Source organism: Bos mutus, chromosome 3 (genome assembly GCF_027580195.1).
Source record: "Bos mutus isolate GX-2022 chromosome 3, NWIPB_WYAK_1.1, whole genome shotgun sequence".
Lineage (NCBI taxonomy): Eukaryota > Metazoa > Chordata > Mammalia > Artiodactyla > Bovidae > Bos > Bos mutus.
The window spans coordinates 95,367,913-95,386,204 of record NC_091619.1 but is presented as its reverse complement, the minus strand read 5'-3'; the positions used below and the strand labels follow the sequence as shown (position 1 = coordinate 95,386,204).

Sequence of the window (18,292 nt, the reverse complement as noted above, 5' to 3'; positions counted from 1 at the left end):
TGGCCACTTTGCTGGCCAGCACCCACTGTGGGTCACACTGCAGTCAGGGAAACCTGGAGAAAAGCCACTGGCTGGCCTTCCTGTCCCCAGTCCCTGCCCTGACCAACCCACGCTGTAAACACTGCCAGATCAATTCCCTAAAACACAGCTTTCCTTCTTTGACTAGATGACTTCCGCAGTCTTTCAACTGTGTTTTTATGTTAACCTTCTGGAATCTTGAACGGCCCCCTGTTTTCTGTCACATCAAATGCAACATCCTCAGTTGGTTTTAAAGGTCCTCTAGAATCCTGTTTCCATTCAACCTATTAAGCATAGCATGTCTACCACTCAACGATGTCCCTAAACTCACTCATTTCCTCCTACGTCCAGTGTCTGGTGACAGAAAAAGGACAGGCTCTAGAGTTTCTTCTCTGTGTGAATCCGAGCCCTTCTACCCACCAGCTGGATATCTTGGGCTAGTCACTCTACCTCTCTGAGCCTTTCTTTCCTCAGCTGTACTTGAGGCAGATCACCACCTGAATAAAGAGCTATTCTGAAGATAAATGAGATAACATGCCGACAGTATCAGGAGGGTAGCGCAAACCTGAAACTGTTACTTCTGCTGCCTTCTTTCCCCTATCTATGTCTCTGTTCATGCCTCTCCCCCACCCAGGGATGAGAGCCTTCCCTTACATCTCCTTAGCCTGATAAGCTTTTAAACCCCAGCCCCCAATGAAAGAAAACCTCCTTCACTACTCTTGGGCTAAGTTCTATCCACTCTGAATTTCTAACTTACTAAGAGCCCTCACTACCTTCGCAGTCCATCTCCACGGGGAGAGGTCCAGGCTTTGCCTCTTTCGTCCCCTACAAGGTGGCCCAGACTAGTCTGAACACAAAGCTGTAAGAAACTGATGCACATATTTAATATGTCTTAATGGCACTGGCTTTCAGTTCAGATGAGCTGCTGTTCCTTGAAAAAGAAAATATTTTCTGAATGCACTCGAGTACAAGGCCAGCTACGCAGCACAAAAGGAAACAGCCCTGGGTGAGACGGGTCACAGGGACAGGCTGGGCATTTGGGACAAGGGTTCCTGAGGTCAACAGAGCTCAGGGGCACCTGGAGCAATGCCCCGCTTTCAAGGATGCAGCAGAACAGACTGGCAAGAGCACCAGCCTCAGAGCCAGGTGACCTGGCTTCTAGTCCTTGCCTGCCTCTGCTCTGGTGTACAGCTGTAGACGAGCCCCTCTTCTGGATGCATTTCCCCATCCACCCCGTGTATAAATTACATTATTTAAACTTTGATGGTCTTTGAAGCTTTACGATTCAATGAGTTTTTTTTTTTTAATTTTATTTTTTTTTAAACTTTACAATATTGTATTAGTTTTGCCAAATATCTTAAGACAAAGAAAAGAGATGCACTTGAGCCAAATCGGAAAGTAACTTTTATGGCAAACCCTTACTCACATAAACCACAGTTCACTATTGGACCGAAATGTTAGCCTTAACGCTTTCAAGGGAGGTTATTAAAAACATGGCATCTGGTAGGATGGGACTTGATCAAAGAATGCCTTTGTGAAATGTTTCAGAGGACAAAACTAGTTTCCTACTAGGAAACGGATCTCATTCCCATGCTCTGCGCATCACAGAGATCGAAGCAGAAAGAAGGAAGGGTCTGAAACGACAGCAGAGCCAAGAATAATAATGACTGCTTCTGGGATGCGGGGGATTGCTGTTCCAAGCAAGCTGCTGTGCGTTTCCAGGGTGTCTGCTTCCTTCCCCTCCCTTCATCAATTCCTTTGACTATGAATTGGTGGAAACAAAAGCCAGTTAGTTTTATAGCAACATATTGGCCATAATCAATGATAAAACAAACTCGGCACTTTCAAGACAGGTTGTGCAGCTTGAGTATGAAAAAATCAAATGACATTTGAGAGACACATTTCCTGGCAGGAAAATGATCCTTTCGAAAGAGACCCTCATAATGCCCAGAAACTGTCCACCAGTCTTTAAAGCAGGAGAGAAAGAGATTTCTCTTAGAAGCTACTTTAAGAAAAAGTCTGTAGTCATTTCACTATGTGATTGTGCCTGAAAAGAAATCAACGGAGACAGAAAAGTCTTTTCTTCATCTCTAACTGCTGAAGGTTCACCAGAGTTAGATACACAGTTTAAGTCGTTTTTAATGACTATGGAGAGCATTAATTTGATCCTACCTGGCACAGCTAGAGATGCTGAGGCCCAGAGAAGGGAAGCCCCCACTCAAAGTCACACAGGTAGGGCAAAGAGTTAAGCTTACACTCGGGCTCCAGGCTGCCTACTTCCACTCTGTCATGCCACCTCTTCCCTGCAAAGCAGATTCTTAAAGCCTGTAGGCTACAGCAAGGCAGGGAAGAACAGGCCTATGGTTTGACCCATCAGTTCTGCCTCTGCAGGGGAGGAAGTGCTCTGAGGGAGTTGCGGGCACATGGATAGAAAGAGGAGGGCAGCATATCCAAGGGAGCCCTGAAGACCAACAAGTTTCATTTCCTTGGCTTGGCAATGCTTGCTTTGGCTCAGCCTGGCCAGCTGCAGGGATGTATCTGGAGAAACCCAAATAAAACAACCTTTCCTTTCTCATCAACCCACTGGGGAACGATACTGGATAAACAGAGACCTTTTGAAGCATAAGGCAAGAAAAACAGACTGACACAGATGAGTCTCTGGGGAGAAGGAGAGGTGATGTCTATAATGCATGCCATGGTGGCAAAGACTATTATAGTAAAACTGAATATGACCAGTGCCTAGACAGAGAGCCAGTATATTTCCTCCAAGATGAATTCATTTGGATGTAGGAAGAATATTAGAAGTCTTCTCCTTGCCCTGCTGCTATGTCATATATGTGACTTTAAGACTTCCAAAGGCTATTCCGTTACTTTTCACCCTGCACTAATAGAACTACTAATAGTGCTTAAGTTTTCTTTCTTAACTTTTTTTCAAGAGTCTTACAAAAAAAAATCTGAGGAGTTGTATGTGGCCCTAGGACTGTGGGCTAACCAAGCTGAATGTACAACTTGAAACCAGCTTAGGGGTAAGGAGCATGTCCCATTCACCTCTGTATCCCTGGCATTGAGGGTTAGGGTAGGACTTACAACACATAGGTACTTTGCAAACAATGAATGAATGACTATTCAGTCACAGCCATATCTGTAAATCAGATATCTCATCTCGAGATCACCTTATACATTTTATGCATCTGGTTTCATCAGATTATCATTTTAAATTATCTTTCTCACTAATAAGCTATTTTTAAATGTCAGTTTAGTTTTACAGTTGCTTTGGCCCAATATTTACCATAAAAAAAAAGAAGAGAAAAAGTCCTAGTAAAGCTCCCCTGATTACAGCACATGGATTCTGGAAGCAGTCACAGAGCTAGGCCTGCAGGCCAAGCAGTTGCTGTATCTCGGGAGCTCCCACCATACCCTCCTCCTTCGCACTGACTAACCAACACTTGTCGGGAACGGAGAGTGAGCTTGAAACACTACCTTGCCATTGTCTAGGATATACTTGTCCATGACAGGTGCAGGAGCGGGGTAATAGGACGACGTATTTGCTTCCTCACTGAAAGTGCTCCGTAACTCCGGCTCGGGCTCGAGACATTCTGACTTTACTTTTTCCAAGTCAATGGCGGGACCTAGGCAGTTAAGAAAAGAGATCTGTCTAGAACTCCAAGGAAAATCAAAGGCAAATATTTTAACTAGGCATCTGTCAGCACATGGTGGCACACACAAACTATGCTTATTGCTGGCTTATTTTGGTCCGTTGGACTACACTTAAACCCCAGCTTGGAAATAAGAGGAGGTATGAGCATCACAGGGGAAAAGCTGGCAGACAAGAGTGGACTAGATTCTAATTAAACATGAATGAGAAGCAGTCTTCTAGGGTGTCACTGTCTGAATGAAAATGCGAGGGATTCAACTTCCTGCAGGGGAAAGAGGTCCTTTTAAGACTAGGGTGGAGACAGGGTAGCAATGACTGCAGTATGCAAACTGTGTATTTGCCAAAACCCCATCCCTGCAGCCTACGTGAAGTAGGCCGCAGCAGAGGATAGGAAAGCACGGGGAGAAATGCAAAGGCCTCCCCCCACCGCCCAAGACCTAGTATCTAGACAAGCGCATTTCAACCAAGAAATTAAAGTACAATACAGATTAAGCCCCTGATTGCCTGAACCGGCAGCTATCCTGATTTTTATTTTAATGCAATCAACACAAATTATGTACAGTTAAAACAGTAAAAGGCAGGAGATAAATGGTGGTGGTTTCTAAGGAGGACTTTTTTTTCCTCCATTAGCTTTTTAAAATGATGGACTATTTTTCAAATCACCTGTTGTGTCTTGATTACCAAAGGGCAGTAAAACAGGGTAAGGCTGGATAACTTGATTAACTTTTATAGGCGAGCAAATCCAAAGGCCAACGGAGAGTTTTGGCATCCTGCAAATTCTCCCTATGCAAGTATTTCAGGAGTTAACTGGGATCAGAAATTTAGCTACTGCCAAAGCCAGTCCCCAAGACTGTGCAAGTAGCTTAAGTCACCAGTGAGTTTCATGGTCCAGCCTTCCCTTATTCTTACCATGTGGGCCGTTTGGTACGGAGCTGTTTGTGTGCCAAAGCCCTCACCAACAACCTGGCTGCAATTTACTGTGCTAAACTGCCATACCCTTGGCTTTGCCTGGTGGTGAGGAAGGTATTGTGATTTTGTTACAAAAATTCCTCACAATAGGGCTTCCTAGACTGATAAAACCATTTCTGAGTTGCTGGTAGCTGCAAGACAGATCTCTGAAGTCTCCAACAATGTAGGTGCACGTGTGTGTGCTCAGCACATGAGTGCGTGCTCAGTCACTTCAGTCTTGTCTGACTCTGTGCGACCCTGTGGACCCTAGAATCCACTAGACTCCTCTGTCCATGGGGTTTTCCCGGCAAGAATACTGGAGTGGGTTGCCATGCCCTCCTCTAGGGGACCTTCCTGACCCAGGGATCAAACCCACGTCTCTGGTCTCCTGCGTTGGCAGGCGAGTTCTTTACCACTAGTGGCACCTGAGCGGCTCAACGAAGTGTGAAGGCACAAAGCTGAATGCAGCGAAGCTGGGGAGCGGCGCAGAGCTCACTGAAAAGCAGGGCTCATGGTGGGAGACCGAGTCTAGGTCTTACTCCTAGTTTGAATAGATTTTAATTGTGTGGCCACAGGCGAGTGAACTGTGGATGCACAAGCTGTCAGAATGAGGGACTGACAGCATCGTCACCATTCTAGGAGCATCTCCCAGTTCTGTGTGACCTACTCAAGAGCTGGGCCTAAGGCTTTCTCTTCTTTGCCCCCAGCCCCTGGCATGAGGAGGTGTTCTCTGACTGTTTGCTAAATGAACAAAAGAATGGCAAGAATGAATGAATAACTCTAAAGTTTCAGAAGCAGATGCCATAGTTTCTCCTCTCTTTGTATGAGATCTCGGTTGTGTTTCTGAGATATAAGCAAACTCAGGTGGAGCATTTGATCTTTTCTTAGGTCAGGGAAGAAGCAATTACTTTGGCTTTCCCCAAAGGGCATGGCTAAGTTGGCACCTGAGGTCTCTTCCTGCTCTGACATTCAGCAGCAAGATAAAGGAATGGAGCCATGCAGCCAATGGAGCACAGGTCATCTTAGGAAAAGATAGTGTAACTCCTCTAAAGCCTCCTTTTCCTTGCATGAGAGGAAGATGGTGGACAAGAGAACAAACCCAGCTCAGCTCTGACTTCAGTCTAGTTCTCGTCCATTTATCTCCACAACAGCTGCCAAAGAAATCTACTCACAACCAAATCATTCCCGGCTTAGGCTCCCACTACCCTCAAAATTGTGTACCATAGCCTCCTTAAGACCCTGAATATAGCCAGCTTCTTCTTGATCTCTGCTGCTCAATTTCTGCTCTCCCCAGATGTTGTCCCTCAGGCGCTGTGCTGTCCCAAGCTTCTGAGCCTTTGGACGTGCTACTGTTTTGGCCTTGAATGCCATCTCATCTGCCTGTCAAGTCTCTGGTCAGACTGCAGAACAGAGCTTAGGTGTCTCCTTTGTGAGGCCTTGCTCTGATCACTACCAGGTAGGGGGTCTCTAAGTCGTAAATATTTCCAGCACATTATATTTGGAATCATCTACCAATCTGTCTGCTGTCCACATCAAATTGTGAAGCTCCTCAAGGGTAAAGTTTTACTCTCTTTGTAATCTTGGCACCTAGGGCAATGTCTGGCATGGTGCAGGCTCTCAGTAAATTCTTCATAACATGAGAGCAGCGAGTGAGTTGTGGGCAAGAAAGAGACTTAAATGGGTTGAGGCACAGATTCTGAAATAAAGCCCTGCTGCTGAGTGGAGGTGCCTGAGGTGAATGGGATGTTTATAGGTATTCGTTCTCAAATACCTGTAACCTTTTTGCAGCCCAGGAAGTAGAAGTTAGGGCTGTAAAATGGAAACTGGAAACATCTAGCCAGGGGAACGGACAGTTCTGCTGGCTACACAGAGACACATAAGAGCAGGAGCTGAGAGCAAAGAGTCACCTCTCTGGCCCCACCCTCACTGGTCCTCTCTTCTAACGCAGACTCTGCTCCCTAGTGTCCTGCCTAGCCAGCTCCTTGGGACTCCCTCCTCCCCTGGTAACAGCTGCACTCCTCTATTCCTCTCTCTGCCACCCCCACTAGACTGTGAGGCCTGAGGGCAGACAGAGACTGTGTCTTTTTATATTAGAGACCAGGGCTCAGCACAGTGCCTGTTCCAATTCAATTGTCAACAGGTGATTTTACACATCAATAATTACTTAACCTTTCTGACTCCTGTTGCCTCATCCTGAAAGGAGGAATGACAACAGTGACTCAGCCAGGCTGCAGCGTAAAGGAGTGAACCTCATATATGTAGTGATTCACAGACTCTGGCACAGTGTGGGTGCTCAGTAAATGGTGGCTCACCACCCCCACCCCCGCCCCTGCCCCACGCGGGGGTGGTATTTGGGTGCTCAAGTTAGTCACTGCTAATCCCTGGGAACCAGGGCCCCGCTGGTCTTTTGCCCCAAGTCCGTGGCACGAGCCTGGCCCAGAGCAGGTGTTCAGGCTCTCATGGCACACACCCACACTAGGCTCCCCTCCGCCAGTGTGCTCAGGGACCAACAGAGTTTCGTCGAACGCTGAGTCTATTGTAATGGGATCTTCCTGCTCCCAGGCTCTCAAGGAACTCTATTTCTTAACACCCCCGATCAGCACATTTAATACCTGACGGCTGCCAGGGATTAGCACTGCTCTCTGCCACTGCCTCCTCTGGCATTGTATTCAGAAGGACCTGGTGTCTCAGCGAGGAGGACAGACCAACCAAAGGCTCCTCCTGGAAGCCGTTCGTCAGGAGACCCGGGTGTGAATCCTGAGACACATCTGCTTCACCTCTCTGTGCCTCAGCTTTCCTGCCTGCGAAATGGGGAGTGCCAATAGCCTCCAGAGAGCGAGGCAGGCGCACAATGGAGGCTCGGACACCGGCTCAGAAAATGGCAGATGAATGAAGGGATGAATCGGTCAATAAAGCGGCGTGTTCAGTAGTACAGAGTCAGAAAGAAAAGGAACAAAAAGCATGTGGTTTCTTCCCAGAGAGGAGGGAGGGCCTCTAGTGCTTTTAATTTAAAAGGGGGAGAAAAACACTTCACTGCAAATTTTAGTCGGCTCCACTACGATGCTGGCAATTTACATCTCATTACAACAAACGCTTCAGATTGCTGTTTTGCTTTTAAAAATTTCTGAGGCATTGTTCTCCTTCAAACACATGTGACCAAATTAGCCACGATAATAAGCACTTGTGCTAAGAGACGGCACTGCACGATCTGGTGCAGATATTTTAAGTAACAAAGCAACTTTTTTTCACTTTGTGGGAAGAGTAGGAATCAAAAAAAAAAAAAAAACCCTTTGATCCACTTCAGGTTTATTTTGGAGAAAATATACCTTCCATGGAGAGAAACCTTTCAGCTGGGTTAAAAAAAAAAAAAAAAAAGCTTTTGAAAGAGTATAAAAGACAGCGCTTGTCTTTTCATTCAGTCATTCATGAGCCCATTCATCACACAATCCCTGACTGCATACCAAGATCGAGCCCTGGAAGAGGCATTGGGGACCCGGAGACAAATACAGCATGCCCCAGTTCTGGAGACGCTGAGAATATAACACGTGAAACTCTCATTATACTGCATACAAACAGCTGTGAGCTGATGGACAAACACTGGATTCAATGCTAGAAAACCTGCTGCAAATCCTGGGTCTATTATTTCCTTTACCTTTTTAAGCCCCAGAGGCCTTTCCCATAAAATGGGAATCGTGGCACACAGTAAGGGGCTTGGTAAACGTTTGCTGGCACAACAGATAAAGGAAACTGTAACATTCTCTATTCCCGTCTAGCTTAACTGGACTAACGCCATTCTTTCTGGAAATCTTTCTAAGACATTGATGCTTATGTTCTATTTGCGTGTTCAGTCATGTCCGACTCTTTGCTGCAACTCCTCTGTCCACAGACAGGAGGTTTAAAAATAACCCATTTCTTCAAAATATGTATGCTTGGACACTAAAAATCAATTCTGACTTCTGTTGAAACAGAAAGGCTAGTAATGTTAGATTTTCTCTTGAAAAGTATTAAAGTCTTCCATTTATTCCTGCAAATGAACAGGACTTTTCTCTGCTATTGGTATAATTCTAGTTTCTTCCTAAATATAAAGTGAATCAAAAAATCAAATCAAAATCCTTAAAGTATATGCCTACTTTGGTGGCCCAGAGGCATACTGGGTTTGTCAAAAAAAGATGATTCTACTTGTGGAAAAGGAGTTGAGCATGGGAAGAGCTACAGCAAAGGAGGTGCACAGAGGCCTTGGAAAGAGATGGGAGATGGCCCGCAGCTGGGCAGGTGGATCTCCTCTCTCAGAAGGTATCGGCCATGCTCACCTGTTGCCACAGCTACGCATATGGTTATCGGCCCCGCTGTGCCTCCAGGGAGGGCAGGGGCAAACCTGGTCTCATTCCTTCAGTGAGAATCCATTAGGCACCCACCAAGTGCCAGCCCCGAGCAGGCAGCTTCAAATGATGTGCTGTCCAGTAGTGGAAAGAGACAGACCACAGTCCATTAATACCATCCTGACAAGAGTAAGGATAAAGACTTGGGAATAGAAGCAAAGGAGGAGGTGCCACACCTGGAGGAGACTAGGAAGGCTTCAGAAGTACAGTCACAAACTTCTGGGCTGGGGCTTGGAGCTGGCCGTATGGGTTGGAGTGGGGTAGTTATCCTCACACGGGGAGGCAAGTGGCACATTATGGAGGCTCACTGATCAACCAGGCTGTGGGCAGCGTCATGATCTGCACAGGTTTGCAGAGAGATTACCATGGGCTCAGGGACCCTGGAAGGCCTTAAGGAACAGGTGAGCTCCTAGAACTTGAGATAAGGTCGAGGGAAGATGGTAGGATGGTCAGGCAGGGCAATGAGATCACTGTCAGCAGCGGCTCCTTGGGGTCCTTCCCCGACCCTCCCCGTTTTCTGAGGGCTCTCTGTGGGTGAGGGTTGGAGTAGGCTTTGCTAGGCAGAGGCAGGAGAGGCCATTCCAGCCCTAAAGACTGGATTGGGCAAGACCCCTGCAGCTCATGAGGATGCCCGCCCCCCCTGCCACCTCACAGTGGGGCTGGTCCCTTGGGGAGTCAAAACTCTAGAGCAGCAGAGCCGGGATGGACTCAGAGAGCCCCCTCTCTATGGGGCAGAAGCCCAGCAAGACAGGGGTGGCAGGAGGGGGCCCAGGTCCCAGTCGTGGTGGTCAAGGTATTTTACCCACATTGGAGAACTGTAGGGGCCTGTTTCAAAGGACATATTTGCTTCTCCCTGAAAAGGAAAGGTGACTGACACCTACTGAACATCTTTAGTAGTTATTGTTGCTATTGTTTAGTCGCTGTCATGTTTGACTCTTTGCGACCCCATGGACTGCAGCCCACCAGGCTCCTCTGTCCATGGGATTTCCCAGGCAGGAATACTGGAGTTGGTTGCCATTTCCTTCTCCAGGAGATCTTCCCAGCCCAGGGACTGAATCCATGTCTTCTGCACTGGCAGGCATGCTGCTGAGCCACCAGGGAAGCCAATTTTACATCAAAATAACAATTAAAAAAAAATCTTTTAATCTTGACACTCCAGTATCAAGTTATTATTTGTTTACTATCTTCTGGGTTAGGATGCAAACTCTGAGGTCAGCCACTGTCCTGATCACGGCTGTATCCAGCACCCAGAGCAATGTCCCTGGCACACAATGAATACTCATCAAACACGTGCTGAATGAAAGAAGTTAATTCTTAGTAATTTGCCAAAAGTAAAAAGAAAAAAAAAATTCAGGGTTGCTAGACTCTGAAGGCTTGCTCTTACCACAGCCCTACAAGCCTTCAGCTAACTGTGGTTTTCAGGCTGCACAGGCTTCTCACGTAATGTCCACCTTGTGGGACCCATACTGCACCTCTGACCTTCTTTTGCCTTCCTAGGTGTCTGTGAAGAACTCCACAATTGAGCAGGGGGTGCAGTGGGGAGGGAGTGAGTCACCAGGATTCATCTCACCTCTAGGAGATCTGAGCCTGTCCTCTGCCAGCTGGTGGTCAAAGCTGGGCTGGCTCTTCATCTGTGGTCCTGCTACTTCCCACCCACCCCAACTGTCTGGACCCAGGCAGCGTTCCAAATGGCAAAGATATGCACAACAGCATGGGTCTGTCCTGCCAGACAGGCGTTGAAGGCCCCCACACATGTGCTGAATGCACACAAAATGGCCTTTGGTTCTGGACCAGAACTGGCTGGGTGCGAAGACTGAGGGGTTGTGGTACGAAGGAGTGGGGTAGGAGGCACAAAGGCTGCCCTCAGATTCCTGAAGGGCTGCTGTGGGGCACAGCGAGGGCACACCGAGGGCAGGGGTTAGGGGAGGCGGAGTTTCCTCATGGTGGTGCTGACATCTCCCAAACAAGTCAATCCTTGACTCTGACCTTGTTGTCTCTCCCCTTCAGGCCATGAGCTGTTCTAGAGCAGGAACTAAATGGGATTCATCTTTGCTAAATGTGGGTTGGTTGATTTGTTTGGTTTTAAGATCCGATTTCAGAGTAGCAGGACAGTCCAGGGCCCTCCTTCCTCTTTCTCCCTAGAGTTCACTTTTCTGGGGCAGTGGGAAGGGGGCTGAGGGACAGCTCCAGTCTGTCCCTCTGTCCCTGAAGCCCATGACCAAAGGGGCAATGCTGAGGTCGATGGGCTACAGGCCCCTCCGAGGGGAGGAGCCCCTGCATCCACCTGTGTAAGGGCTGGGGCAGTTCTAGGAGCCCTTACCTGCCTTTGCAGCCTTGGCTGTCCCTCCTACCTACCTCTCCTCTGTGCAGTTCGGTCAGGGGTGACTTGTGGTTCCCGAATAAGCCAGCATCTCTCCTAACTCCAAATCTTTATCAGTCTCTCCTGTTGTCTGAGACATTCATTTCCTCTCTGGGCCTGCGTCCTCATCCGATGATCCTGTCTACTCCTGAGGTGGTTTTCTCTACGAAAAGCAGCTAGTATCAGGCCCACAGCAGGTGTTCACAGGGGCCAGCACTTGCCTGGAAGGAGAGCTCTCCCACCTCCGTTTCCTCGGACTGGCAAAGCCAGCAGAAAACAAGCTTGCCACACGAAAGCCCATGGCCAACGGGCAAAGCCCTATTTTAAGTGAGAAGCACATTTCCTGTTCTGGCAACAGAGAGAAGCCCAGTGACTCCTGATGTTCCCACTCCCCAATCAGGATCAAAGGGACAGCCTGGAGCTATCCTTCAGCCCCCTCCCCACTGCCCCAGCAAAGTGAACTCTAGGGAGAAAGAGGAAGGAGGGGCCTGGACTGTCCTGCTACTCTGAAATCGGATCTTAAAACAACCTAGGGTGAACTGTGGCTAATGCTGATCCCGTCAAGAGTGCACAAAGTCCTTCAAAGGGGAAGACGGCCCATATCTTTAAGAGAAACAATTCTAGTTCTCATTGCTGCACCCTTGCCTGCCACCCAGGGTGAGGGGCACAAGACACGGTAGTTTGGGCCCCAGCCCACCAGTAAGCAAGACAGTGGCAGGTTGTGGACCTGCTGGGTCCTGGGAACATGAAAACCTGACCTGATGGGTATCTCCCACTTATCCTCTTAGTCCTTTCTCAAAGCCCAACTTTTGTGAGCACTCCCGTGTACTGGTGAGAGTGAACTGAAGGCTGAAGGAAATGGAGAAGAGCTCTGAGATGAACAAGCCCTGGGAGGAGAGCTGTGACAAAGAGAAAACTGAAGACTCAAGGGGGTCCAAAGGAGTGCTTGAGGATTGGAGATAGGAAGACGGAATTCTGTCCTGGAAAAGTGTGTGGCGGGAGAATTCAATACACTATATACCAGCGAGCCTGAAATCAAGTCCAGGCATAGCTGTAAAACAGACAATTCAAATATGATTTCTGAGGACTTACAAGGGAAAGTAGCAACCCCCAGGAGACGTTAGGAGACCTGGATTGACCAAAGACTAAGACAAGCCGAGACAACCACACCTGCGCTCTGTTGGAGGGCAGTGAGCGCCTTTGTGCGCCAAGTGCCGTACACACATCTCATGCGCAAACTCAAATGGTACTGCGTCACTAACGCTGGACTCACTGAGCACTTACTATGTGCTGGCCCTGGGCAGAAGTCTGTACGTGCCTTTGCTCATTTAATCCTCTTAATAACCACAGTGGCTGGTATTGTCACTGACTCCACTTTATGGATGAAGGAACTAAGGCCCAGGAAGTTAAGTAACTTGCCCAAGTTAACACAATCAAAATATGGAAAAGCCAGTGTTCAAAACTCCAGTATCTCTGACCTCCTAGTCAGTGACCAGGCTCTCCTGCCCGTGTGCGGTATGCTTTACGATATCCATTTTACAGAGGAGAAAAGAGAGGCTGAGAAGGGTTAAATTATTTGCTTCAAGTTGCGCAGTTAAAGAATTCGAAAGCTGAGATTCAAACCCAAGTACTATCTGCTGCCAAAGCCCACGCTGCCTCCAGTGCAGGGGAGAGCCAGCAGGAGGCATTTGGCTGACATTCGCTGCTTTTCAAAGGCACCACCAGAGACCTGTGCTGAAAGAATCCAGCTCCGACCGCAAAGGATTTTAAAGATCAAAGCTGGTATTTTAACGGACTTTGGACAGAACACAAGGCACGAGCCCAGAGGGGAACAGAGGTGATAGAAACCCAGCTCTAAAGAGCCAAGACAGATCTGCAGGCCACAATGGCTTTCTCCTTCAAAAGTTTCAACCAGCTTGTGATCTGGCCAACAGGGGCATTATCTCTTCTTTTGCCTTCTCCTCTCTCAGAAGGAGATAATGCTTACCTGGCCTTGCAATAAGGCTACTGGAATAGTCCAATGAGATAAAAATGTCAAGGTCTTTGAAGCCTGTCAAGTGTCATGTACATGTGAATTACTGTTATTATTCTTAACGTCTATTCCTCTTCTGGTCAGAATTCATCATTTCCACCTACCTTCCCTACAAAGTGCACACAAAATCTAGAGCCATCCTCTGCCTCCTTCCTGCAGATCCAGTACTTGCTATGTTCTGTCCCGAGCTCAAGTCTGTGCTCCGCCTCAGGCTGTGTGTGCAGCTTGGAGACAAGGACTCTGTCTCCCCCTCTACATTCCTCACTGAGCCTTTTCCAACCTTAGCTGAACTAACGGTACTGGAATCACACCAAAACCATCTTACCTAGTAAGAGGTACTTAGAGTGCTAACAGCTGAGGGTAACATCTGAGCTTTGGTCCCTGACTTCTAAGAACAAGGACTCTGGCTGAGGGGAACTCAAGAGAGATGCTAGAGTTTACTTTCTCCTACACTGGAGCTCACCCTTGTCACTGGCTTTCACTGCTCTGCTTCCCCTCACACCCCTGGAATTCTCTGAGTCTGCCAAGCCTTGGTTTAATAAACATCACTCTCACCCCCTAGGCTCATGAATGTTTTCAAAAGGGACCATCTTCCTGTATCTCCAGCACCTAATACAATCCTGGCACAACCCTTAAAAAATGATAAATGAATGAAAGAATAAATGAACGAATGAACACACAAATAAATCTGTATTTTATAAATTAGAAGATCTTCATGCTTTTCATGTCCTTGGCATTTATTTCTTTGGGAGAAGACAAACAGGCAAGGGCAGGAAAGGAGAAAGAGACTGGCATTTAGTAAACACTTGCAATATGCTGGTTACAGTGATGAATTCTTTACACACGCTTCCCCTTTTAATTCTGACACCGTCACAGAGGCTGGGAGAGAAGGAACCTTCAGAGTTAGTGAGGTTCCTTTCCATCAGAGAGAGCTGCCTCCTATGCTAAGATCATACAAAAGGAAAGCTCTGTTTTACAGAGAGATGTCCTTTGGGGGATTAGGCTGGGGGTCACCCCCATGTCAATGACATTGAAGTACAAGGGCGTGTGGCCAAGGGCCCAGAGAGAGGCTCTCAGAACCAGGTGTCAGGAGACCCTTGGAAATAGACCTGTGACACCTTCTGGGCTTGTTTCCTCATCAATGACATGAGGGCAATAGCCTACATCCTCTCTAAGCTCATTTGCCACTCCTTGACTCCATGTTCTAGAGAATTTTTCTCTGTTAAATATATCTTGTGTTTATTTGTGGAATGAATGAAAGAATGAATAAGTGAGTCATCCAGCGAAGTCTCTGAAACATCTTATACCATCTTGCTGCTGCCCCTCACCTCCACCAGGTGTACCATCACAGGTCCTGGCTGCTACGGGACCTTCTCACCAATCAGAGGTCCTCTTCAGGCTCCTGCTCTCTGCTCCCTCCCGTCTATGGCCTGCAGGATCCCAATGCCTGAAGGAGTCAGCAGTTATTCTTTTTAAAATTGAGCATCCCTAATCTGTGGATGATCTAGCATCCTTGAGATGGGTCCCCTGGCAACATGGAAAGGAGAAAATACTCAAGGGTGGGCCTCTAAGAGCACTGCCTGAGCCAGTCCCCAGGGGGGCGGGGGCAAGGAGGGTGCAGCCCAGGCCACACATCAGCCCCTGACCAGGATGTACTGCTGAGATTCAAGGACGGTCTCTCAGCCCCTTCCTGGCTCTTCTCCGCCTTGTGCTTGGCTTCTGGGAGGTGTGTACTGTACAGGGGCTGCTACAGCAGAGAATGTTTTCCCAGACTCATCCAGAGAGAGTTCCACCTTCAACTGCCAGCCGCTTCCCGGGAACCGCATTCTCTGCATTTCATTTGCATGCTTACGTGTTTCCCTCCATCACTGTGCCCTCCCCAGCCTACAAGGTCTGAATCTTCTCTGTGTCTCCCCAGGATGCTAGGCTCAGAAAGCATGTGGTCAATGTGAACTGACTGAATGAAGAAATACGTATACAGCCACCTTTCTCTCCTATAATATAAGACCTTGAGAGGCAGAGAAGTTGGTAAACCTGTTCAAGGTCATACAACTTTGACTGGTTAGGGAAGATGAGTTAAAAACCAAATCAGACCATGTCTGATGCCCGCTAGGGGTATGGGAAAAGGTGCTTATGGTAATATAGCATCAACAGAATACCAGGTAGGATGCTGTATATCTCTATGCTGTAAGAGGGATGTTATTATTTCCATTTTACAGATGAGAACACCAAGGTTCAGAGACATCGGACTTTGTCTAGGCCCCTTTGCCGACACTGCGCCTCACTCTTCCCACTCACTCACTCCTGCCTGAGTAAGAAAAATGTATTCATCAGGCTCAGATTAGAAGCCACTTTCTTTAGGAAACCTTTCTTCCCCAGTCTCCCAAATTCAGTGGGTGCCCCTCCTCCACTGCCTCACAGCAGAGCTTCTGTCCCTGCGCTGGCACTAACTGAATCAGTAGCTGTCTCTCCCACACCAAACTTTAAAACCCTCAAGGGCAGAGGGCAAGGGCTGAATCTTAATGTATCTTAAATGTATTGAACTTTACCTGCTGCTAAGTCACTTCAATTGTGTCCAACTCTTTACGACCCCATGGACTGCTGCCCACCAGGCTCCTCTGTCCATGGGATTCTCCAGGCATGAATACTGGAGTGGGTTTCCATGCCCTGCTCAAGGGGATCTTCCCAATGCAAGGACTGAACCCATGTCCCTTGTGTCTCCTGAATTGGCAGGTGGGTTCTTTACCACTAGTGTCATCTGGGAAGCCCCATTAAGCAAAACGCCTGGCATGCAGTGGAGACCAGTAAATATTTGTGGGAGAAAAGAGGGAAGAAAGCAAGGAAAGAAGGTTCCCAAAGAACTGGGAAGTGGGGAAGTTGGGTTTGAATCCAGGCCTGCCTGGTTCCAAGGACTAGACCAGACCAAACAAGACTACCTCCATGAAAAGATACAAACTCCCCTTAGAGTAGACAGCTTTTTATTATACTCTTGGGGATTTATCTTTTGTTAATCAATGGATCTTAAGCTTTCACAGGTCAGTGACAGCTTGATCAGATGTGACTTTTCCGGGACGACCCTGATCCCTGGAGCACAGAGCACCCCATGTGGTGGGTGCTTTATGCGTAACTGTGGCTTAAGCTGACTTATGTTCAATCCATTAATCAGAAGGTGACTCAGATCAGAGAAGAGCCAGCCACTGGCCCTCAAGATGGCACAAGGCCTGAGGGTGGGAGTGCCTAGAATGATCAAGACACTGAACCCCGGTTGGGGCCACGTTTATCTAGGCGTTTTAAGACTAAAGAGGCACGTGAACGAGCATGCATGCGTGCAGGCTCAGCCACTTCTGTCATGTCTGACTCTGTCCACACTATGGACTACAGGCCACCAGGCTCTTCCGTCCATGGGATTTCTCAGGCAAGAATATTGCAGTAGGTTGCCACGTCCTCCTCCAAGGGATTTTCCTGACCTAGGGATTGAACCCGTATCTCCTACGCTGCAGGCAGATTCTTTACCGCTGAGCCACTGGGGAAGCCCGAAGAGGCATATACTGATAAAAGTGCAGTGCCTTACTGCACTCAAGGGTCAGGAGTGGCTTCTGGAGTTTAAACGAAGTTCATGATTATATAAGACAGGCAGTTTCCCTGGGAATAAAAATAATGACGTGGAGAAATTTTGTTTTTATGTTTGCTTTGTCCCCCGTCAAGAAGTTTACAAAAGATGTAGTGTACAGAATGCAATGAAAATAAAAATTATTCATCCAAAGACTAGGAAACACTTTTTCTCTCTGAAAATCTCAGTTCTCTCTTGCCCTCCCACTGCCACTCCCAAGATCACACTTTTTTACAGTTAGGTTTTCTCTTTGATAAAAAATTTTAGTAACTTTTTATGTTGCACACCACATGTGACCTTTAGTGTCACTGTGCGCCTCTCAAGGCAGAGTCCAGGAGTGGGGACGTTACTCGCCTAGGAAGTGGGGATGTGGTTTGAGGTGAGCACTGCTTCTGCTTCCCCAAAGGACTCTGGGCAAGTCCCAGCCTCAGTTTCCTTCTCTGTGACAAGGGCATGAAAAGGCCTCTTGGCTGACTCCTTAGGCCACCCTGAAGATCTGAGACACTGCCTTGGGAACATACTCTAGGTAGTAGGAGGGACCTATCAACATAAGTAAGGTAGCACATTTATCTAAACATCAGAAAGGAATGAAGCTCTTACATGTAAATCTATTATCTAGGTAACACAAACCTTCCTTCCTAAGTATAAAATTGTACTGGATTTACCTTTGGGGATGGCACTTGTATTTCTAGACTAGTCTATTCCCTTTTTGAAGCAAAGAACACTGACGCAGGGTTATTAACGACTGTCTTGAAGGAAGGTGGGGGCTATGAATCTGTGTTATCCTGATTTGCTCAACACTGACTGCCCTCTGCTTTTCAGAGTGTTTCTCTCTTTTCCTCTCAGGTAAGCAGTCATTTCTCCCTGCTGGCAAAGTGGTGGCCTTTCAGATTTCCCGATTCCAGCCTCTAAACCATAGTACACGAGAGAGAGAAAGTCAGAGTGAAAATCCCTTAGTCGTGTCTGACTCTATGTAACCCCATGGACTGTACAGCCCATGGAATTCTCCAGGCCAGAATACTGGAGTGGGTAGCTGTTCCCTTCTCCAGGGGATCTTCCCAACCCAGGGATCGAACCCAGGTCTCCTGCATTGCAGGCGGATTCTTTACCAGCTGAGCCACCAGGGAAGCCCAATTACATGAGAAAATCTAAAACCTAAGTTTGTTAAGTTTAGTTGCAGTGTAAGAGCCTATCAAGTTTTTCTATGAGCAAACCAAAGTAGCTTTACATATCTTTTACACTAATCTTCCTAAGGTCATGTGCCTCTCTGCTCAAAAACTCAGTGTTCCTC

The 18,292-nt window shown here is 47.5% G+C and overlaps 2 protein-coding genes across 3 annotated transcripts in view; both read right to left on the bottom strand.

Moving 5' to 3' along the window:
* Window positions 1–18,292, bottom strand: part of AGBL4 (AGBL carboxypeptidase 4) — a 1,467,493-nt gene that overhangs the window by 216,805 nt on the left and 1,232,396 nt on the right. The window lies entirely within an intron of this gene.
* Window positions 1–18,292, bottom strand: part of BEND5 (BEN domain containing 5) — a 50,084-nt gene that overhangs the window by 12,680 nt on the left and 19,112 nt on the right. For both annotated transcript variants that reach the window (XM_070364863.1, XM_014477919.2), the window contains one exon: window positions 3,499–3,647. In XM_070364863.1, the coding sequence (XP_070220964.1) occupies window positions 3,499–3,647 (149 nt within the window). The remainder of the gene's footprint in view (window positions 1–3,498; window positions 3,648–18,292) is intronic.